The 7,319-nt window shown below is 42.4% G+C and overlaps 1 protein-coding gene across 9 annotated transcripts in view; it reads right to left on the reverse strand.

Annotated features, from left to right (window-relative positions):
- LOC116068004 (ATP-binding cassette sub-family G member 3) overlaps positions 1–7,319 on the reverse strand; it is a 49,589-nt gene that overhangs the window by 26,925 nt on the left and 15,345 nt on the right. For all 9 annotated transcript variants that reach the window (XM_031337065.1, XM_031337062.1, XM_031337059.1 and 6 more), the window contains 3 exons: positions 3,351–3,487; positions 2,083–2,234; positions 1,081–1,182 (listed from right to left, as the gene is read on the reverse strand). In XM_031337065.1, the coding sequence (XP_031192925.1) occupies positions 1,081–1,182; positions 2,083–2,234; positions 3,351–3,487 (391 nt within the window). The remainder of the gene's footprint in view (positions 1–1,080; positions 1,183–2,082; positions 2,235–3,350; positions 3,488–7,319) is intronic.

The raw sequence follows: 7,319 nt of genomic DNA on the forward strand, positions 1-7,319 counted from the left end.
TTGACTTCTTCCTTTCCAATTCGTATCCCTTTGATGTCCTTTTGTTGCCTAATTGCTCTGGCTAGGACAATACTGGCTTCTTATGGGGACTTCTCTCAGATATGCTGTTGCTGCCCTGTGTCATGGAGATCCCCTATCTTTGGATCTACAGGACCAGTCCTTTCACAAGCTCCAGCAGATCAAAGATGGAGTAGGCTAATTCAAAGCCCTGGGCCTGGGCCTCGGTGGTAACTAAGCTGCTCAGCCTACCAGCTCTTCAGTATCTTCATCACCAGGGTGACCGCTCTAGCATGGCCCTAGGTAGCTCACCCAGGGCTGCAGCTAGCCGAGGACAGGGAGAGTTCTCCTGCTCTTATGCCCTTAATGCCAGCTCACCAGCCTCCATACCACCAAAATCAGCTCTACTGGGGTGCCCAGGGGAGGTACAGGGACCACTCTATAGAGTGCTGCAGCCAGAAGGGGCAAGACCAGCTCTCCTGCTCTTACACCCTCAGGGCAGGCTCAGCTGTGCTTTCTTAATGCTGGCCAAATCTACTGTACTGCCCAGGGGAGAGGAGGGGCCATCTTTTCCACCCTCTTGTCCTAGGACTGGCTTACCCGCTCCAGTGCCACCAGGGCCAGGTACAGGGTCAGGCTCTTCCTCATCAATAACTAATTAAGAAAATACTCTACAAACTTGTCTACAGCCCAATCTTATGGGGGCATTTTCTTAACAGGTTTCCTCCTCTCAGGTGACTTTCTGTGTTAAGCTGACCTAGCCCTGTAATGCCTGCACTTGGGAGCAGAGTTAGAAAACACACAGATACAAGGCCAGCCTGGCTGCCTAAGCAAACCTCATCTAAAACAATACAAAGAATAATATTCCAAGCAATGAGTGCATTGCCACTACTACTGACAATATCATATAAATGTTCTTTCATAAATTAAATCAAAAGCACCCAGCACTGACCAACAACAAAGTCTATCAGCTAACTTTAGGACACTTAATTAACATCAAAAGCTATATTCTAATGAACAACACTCTTGTGTTGAAATGAAATAAGTTAGGCAAAAATGTCTGACTCTAGAAAACTTACATACCTTCCTGGCCGTCTTCCTCTGTGTCTAATATGTCAGAGAAACCTCCATTAATGACATCCAGGAAGAAGTCTGCAGGGTTGTTGTGCGACTCGTAATTGTAACCTACAGAGAATGCAGCCCAAGAACACAAAGCTGAGGACATGATCTCAGAGAGTGGGGGAGGGGAGGGAAGACACAGTCTAACTCCTTCCCTTCTTGTGACTTTCCTCCACTAATTATATATATATATATATATATATATATATATATATACACACACATATATACATATATATATATGTATGTATGTATGTATATATACATATATATATATACTCACACACAATAATTCAGCAATCTCTCTTTCCTGTTTAATATAGAGAGTATATACACTTATGTGTATGATATACATATAAATGCAAACTCTTCCTGTGAAACAAACATTTGAACTCAGCCTAAATTTTTATTAGACTCCATAGATTCACCAAGCTTTCACATTTAAAGTGACAATGTTTAATCACTAACAAAGAGTGCTGGAAAGCAAAGAGTTACGTCAATATTTGGAGTCAGAGAATCCTCCATAATTGTATCCATATTTCCTTTGGAAAAAAAATCTCTCCATACAATCTGACTCTGAAAAAACCAGGCAGACAAAAAAATATGGAATTTAAGTCTCTATAGCCCCAAGCAAGGCCTGAACCCAAAATACCAAGTTACCAGTAAGTTAAGTAGCAACTCCAAGTCAGATCACACAACAGGGGAAACTGCCAAACCACCATCTGCTACATGAGCAAGAACACTACGATACTGCGCTTACCCCAAGCTGTGCAAATGATGGATAACCGGCTCTGAGGCCAAAGAAGAGACCTAAACAACAAGCCGCATTGTTAAACTAACAAAAGTCCTGCCACCAAATTAAGCACACAGTGAGTCTGCACAAGAGGCCAGCAGCATCCCTGGTACCCCAGTTCTCTTTGCAGATCCTGGGAATGGAGGAGCTCTCGTAGCAATAGACAACCATACCTGCAGATCTGAAGTAGTCCAAAGCATCCTGTGCAGGTCCATGAAACATAACTTTTCCTGAAGCCACTAAGGTGAGGCTATCAAATAATCTGAAGATGGAGTACTGAGGCTGATTGATGGAGAAGATGATTGTCCGTCCCCTCTTCGACATCCTAAGTTCAGAGAGGGAGACATGCTAAGTCATGGGATGCTGGAACCTTGAAATCTCCACAGAATATTTCACACCTGAAGGTATACTCTTTGTGCCCAGTTCAGATTGAATTTTCCTTATAAACAACTCATCTCCCTTGTGTTGTATACCTGAGCAACAAACCAAGATCTATGCTTCTATTTAAAAGTCTACAACTTCTTAACACGAGGAACATCAGTGGTTCACCAGAGTTTTATTGACACTGCAGATCCCCAGGCAGTGTAGACAACCAACTCATCTGAGAGAATGAATTGGATCAGTGTGATGGTTTGTATATGCTCAGCCCAGGGACTGGCGCTATTAGAAGGTGAGGCCCTGTTGGAGTGGGTCTGTCACTGTGGGCGTTAAGATCTCATCCTAGCTACCTGGAAGTCAATATGAAGATGTAGAACTCTCGGCTTCTCCCACACCATGCCTGCCTGAATGCTGCCATGTTCCTGCCTTGATGATAATGGACTGAACTTCTCTTAAATGACAGATCAGGGCATAGACACATAGAAAAGGAGGGTACGCGATATCCAGTGAGACATGCTCAGCCCAGACAGCCTATCATGCTCAGCCCAGAAGCCTATCATGCTCAGCCCAGACAGCCTATCATGCTCAGCCCAGACAGCCTATCATGCTCAGCCCAGACAGCCTATGGATACCTTCATATCTGGCTTCCAACATCCAGACTGTAAGAAATTTAACTTCTGTCAAGTCACTCAGTCTGGGGTGTCCCTAGCAGTGCACGAGCATGCAACCTCCATTCTCCTCAGCCCACTGGGTTCTAGTCAACCCTGTCTCTTAAATGTTCCAGACACACATGCTTCTCCGCAGCCGTCACTCTGCTCAGATCTTTCCACTCAGCCTCAGCTCACTTGTCACATGCTTGAGAGTTTAGGGACATGCTATTTAAAGCAGTGCTCCACCTTCCCCACAGACACACATCCTATGCGATAAGCTACGATCCTGATGCCTCTTCTGTTAGCTGAAGCTTCCTCTAACTGTTGCCTACTTCAGAATCTCCTGAACCAAAAATGCACACAACTGACTGGGTATTAGGTTAATAAAACCTTAATGTCCCTTTAGCACGTACCTTCTCAGGACTAAAATGACATCAGTCGTAGTTCTCAAGTCTAAGCCAGTGGTGGGATCATCCAAGAACAAAATGGGATGCTCAGTGACTAGCTCCATTGCTATACTGGTCCTTTTCCTGAGTTCTTTGGATCTAGGCTAAAGCACCAATGACCACTGTTATCAACAAAACATAGCCACTGCCATTTGGTGAATGAGCTTGTTCCAGCAATAAAAGAATATATTATATCATATTCCCAAAGAACCAAAATATGGGCACCTGAGAGAGGAAGGATGTTTCTTTCTTAACTAGAGAGTAACATTGTTTGTTCATTATCTAGTCATGTATTCTTGGGGATTAGTTATCACATGCAAAGACCAGCATAGTGGGATCATTGTCTAAAGAAATAAGGATGATGAGAGAGGAGAAGATAAAATATCTCTAATAATTTAGTAATAATTTAACAAAACCCCAACACACACACACACACAAACACACACACACACACACACACACACACACACACACACACACACACTGCTTTTAGGAAACATTCCTAAAGGGAAAGTTCAAATTACCTTCTTTGGACATTTTCAACTTCCATAAGACTTGGTGAATCGACATCACTGACACTGGACAGCATCTAAGAATTCATGTCTCACCCTTGTAGGCAAATCCAAAAGGGACATTCTTCATGTCAAACTAGAGCCATCTTTTTACCAGACAGTGTCAATGTATAAGGTGAGAAATCAAAGGCAGTTTGAGGGGATACAGAAATAGGGAACAATTCTGAAGCTTAAACTCTCTAAATGTAATAAACAAAACCATGATCAATCTCTACTAATAACATACAACAAAGAATGTTGAGGGATGTGGGAGAATGTGGACATGACAAGGCTGAGGAAACAAAGGAATTATCCATCTTGATAGTTTAGAATTTATCGGTATACATATGTCCTTGCTTTGATGAATGAAGTTCTCAGGAGTAAGATACCGCTTAGTGTTCATTTAAAATGCTCCAGTGAAAAATAGCTTTAGCAAGTATGTGATAAAATACTACCAACTCAGAAGCCCAAAGGCTGGTATTAGCAAGTATACTACTGTGCTGACTACATAACAATCACATTGCTATGGTAACTACATTTCCTCTACATTTCTTATATCGAAGTCATATGACAGCTGAAGAAGTTTGGCAGGGAAAAGCCACACAAGCCTAAAGCCTGGGTTCAATCCCTGAAACTCATATATAAAGTCACATGCAGGGGCATGCATCTGTACCCCATCAGAATGCAATTACAGTCAGAAGAGAGGAGCATAAACCATGCAGGTAGAACACCAGCAGAAGACAGACCCTGCCTACACACAAGGTGGGAATGAATCCCTGTAAACGGTGTCCTATGACCTTCCTGTGTGTACAGCTGCACTCAGGAAGAGACGCACACACCCTCACACACACTTACATATATACACAGACACACACATTCACACATACACACAGACACATTCACAAACACACACACAGGCTCACAGACACACACTCACAGGCTCACATACACACATTCACACCCACACTTACACACAAACACACAGTAACACACATCTTTTTTTCAAAGTTATCATTAAAAAGTTATATTATTAAAATTCTTGAAATCTTTTATACTTCATGACCTCAAACAGTTAATAAATACCTTTATGGGTTGTCACTAAAAATAAAAAATCAAGTAAGCAACTTAGGGCAATGACTACTTACTGTTTTAGACACGGAAAAATTAAGCACTTTATAAAACCAAGTTTTAAAAAGGGGCCAAAGCAAACAAATTTCTATCACTCAGGAAGAAAGAAAACATGGTGAATGGCAGCTCTTGCGATATTCTGCCCACCAAGACAAGTGTTTCATATAAGACTGAAGAGAAGCATTTTAGAATCAATAGCCAGTGCCATACTATTCCTTGTTGTTCTAAGAAAGGACCAACACATGAGAATGAATTAAGCCATGAGAATTACATTCTGTTAAGCCATTTTCATCCATAACATCAAATGTCCACTCACTAAATATCTACATATAATCTTCTCTATGAATCAATGTAATGGTGAGAGGCAGGAAGGTTTTGGGGACCCAAGAACAGGGAAACAACCTGAAATTTAAAAACCCAAACATATAATAAAGTTCCTGATCAGGTTCTATTAGCAATGAAATAATCAAGGATATTTGGGGACTGTGAAGGGTTATAGATCTGACAAAGCTAAGGATGTCAAAAATATGTTCATTTTGATAGTTAAGAAGGAATTGTTAAGGTAAGTAAATCTCCCTTTAAAAGGATGAAGAATAATTCACTATTCAGGAATGAAGTGCTATATAATATTCCTTTTAATATGTCAGTAAGAAACTGGTTATTGGGAGATGGCTGAGTGGTTAAGAGCAATGTCCATTCTTCTGGAGGTCCTGAGCTCAATTTCCAGCAAACACATGGTAGCTCATCACCATCTGTGATGTGATCCAATGCCCTCCTCTGGTGTGACTGAAGACAGCTACAGTATACACATATTCATTAAATAAATATTTTTTAAACAGAAAAGGAAGGAAACATGTTATCCACTCCATGGTCAGCTGTGAAGCTCATCTATTGCAATTCCTGGTCCTGACCGAGCTTCACAGGAGACAGCTGGTCCATTTTCTGTTGCTCTTGACCAAGGCTGTATCTCTGAATCCTGACACAGGACCTGGGAGTAAATGTTTTCAGAAGATAGGGAATCAAGGAGCAAGGGCAAAAGAATATCCTGGGTTTCCATCCAGTTGCTGAGGTGAAAGGTCCTGGTAGAAAGTGCACACAGAGCCAAAGGTTTATGTCAGAACACAGCTCAGAAGCACAGGCGATCGCTGCAGGGAAGTCAAGGCAGGAACCTGATGCAGCTGGTTACATGCAGTCCAGAACACAGAGAATGCATGCCTGCATGCCTGCATGCCTGCATGCCTGCATGCCTGCATGCCTGCATGCCTGCATGCCTGTCAGTGCTCAGCAGTGCTCGGCTCATCTTCTCCACTCTTCTCTCACCCTGGCCCCAAGCCCAAAGAGCAGTGCAGCCTGCAGTGGACTGGGTCTTTCCTCGTGGATTAACTTAATGAAGACAAGCACCTATAGAAGTGTCCTCAAGCCATATGACTGTAGTATTTTCTAGGTGATTCCAAGTGATTCTAGATTGTGTCACATTGACAGTCAGAACTATCCACCCCAGACAGAATGAGAAAAAAACAAAACACAAAACAGGAGGCTACAAAAAATAGCAAGCACTAAACAAGTTAGAGGGAGATGCTGGAGACCAAGTGCAACTTGGGAGGAAAATTATGGTAGGGTGAAGCACAGAGCCAGAGTCTCAGCCTTGCAGCATAGGTCAGTTCCAGAAATACATTTGAAACAAGGGAACAAAGTAACTCTGGATCATGGCTCTTCAACCTGTGGTCACGACCCCCTTAGGGGTCACATATCAGACATTTACGTTAGGATTCACAACAGTAGAAACATTATAGTTATGAGGTACCAGTAAAATAATTTTGTGCTCATGGGTTACCAGAAAGGAGAAACTGCATTAAAGGGTTGCAGCATTAGGAAGACTGAGAACCACTGCTCTAGAGAACGGGAAGATAAACAGAAAATAAAAACTAATCAAATTCTCCAGTGAGTCATGAGTTTAACACTAAGGGTAGAGAGATCATGTGAGGAAGACTTGGAAATGGCCATGTGAGGAGCACTTATCCTCGCTGGATCACTCTCCATCCTCAGGCTCAACCATTGTTAATATGGCTTTACAGCTGAATTTCCACCTTCACATCATGTAACCAGTCACTTACTCATTAACAGAGAAAGCAGCCACCTTTGACCACATAAACTACAGGAAAGAGCTTGTAGAGGGGTCATGTCATCCACATACAGTTCTCTCTCTCTGTCTCTCTCTGTCTCTGTCTCTCTCTCTGTCTCTCTCTGTCTCTGTCTC

This window comes from Mastomys coucha, unplaced genomic scaffold, assembly GCF_008632895.1.
Source record: "Mastomys coucha isolate ucsf_1 unplaced genomic scaffold, UCSF_Mcou_1 pScaffold22, whole genome shotgun sequence".
NCBI classification, from domain to species: Eukaryota; Metazoa; Chordata; class Mammalia; order Rodentia; family Muridae; genus Mastomys; species Mastomys coucha.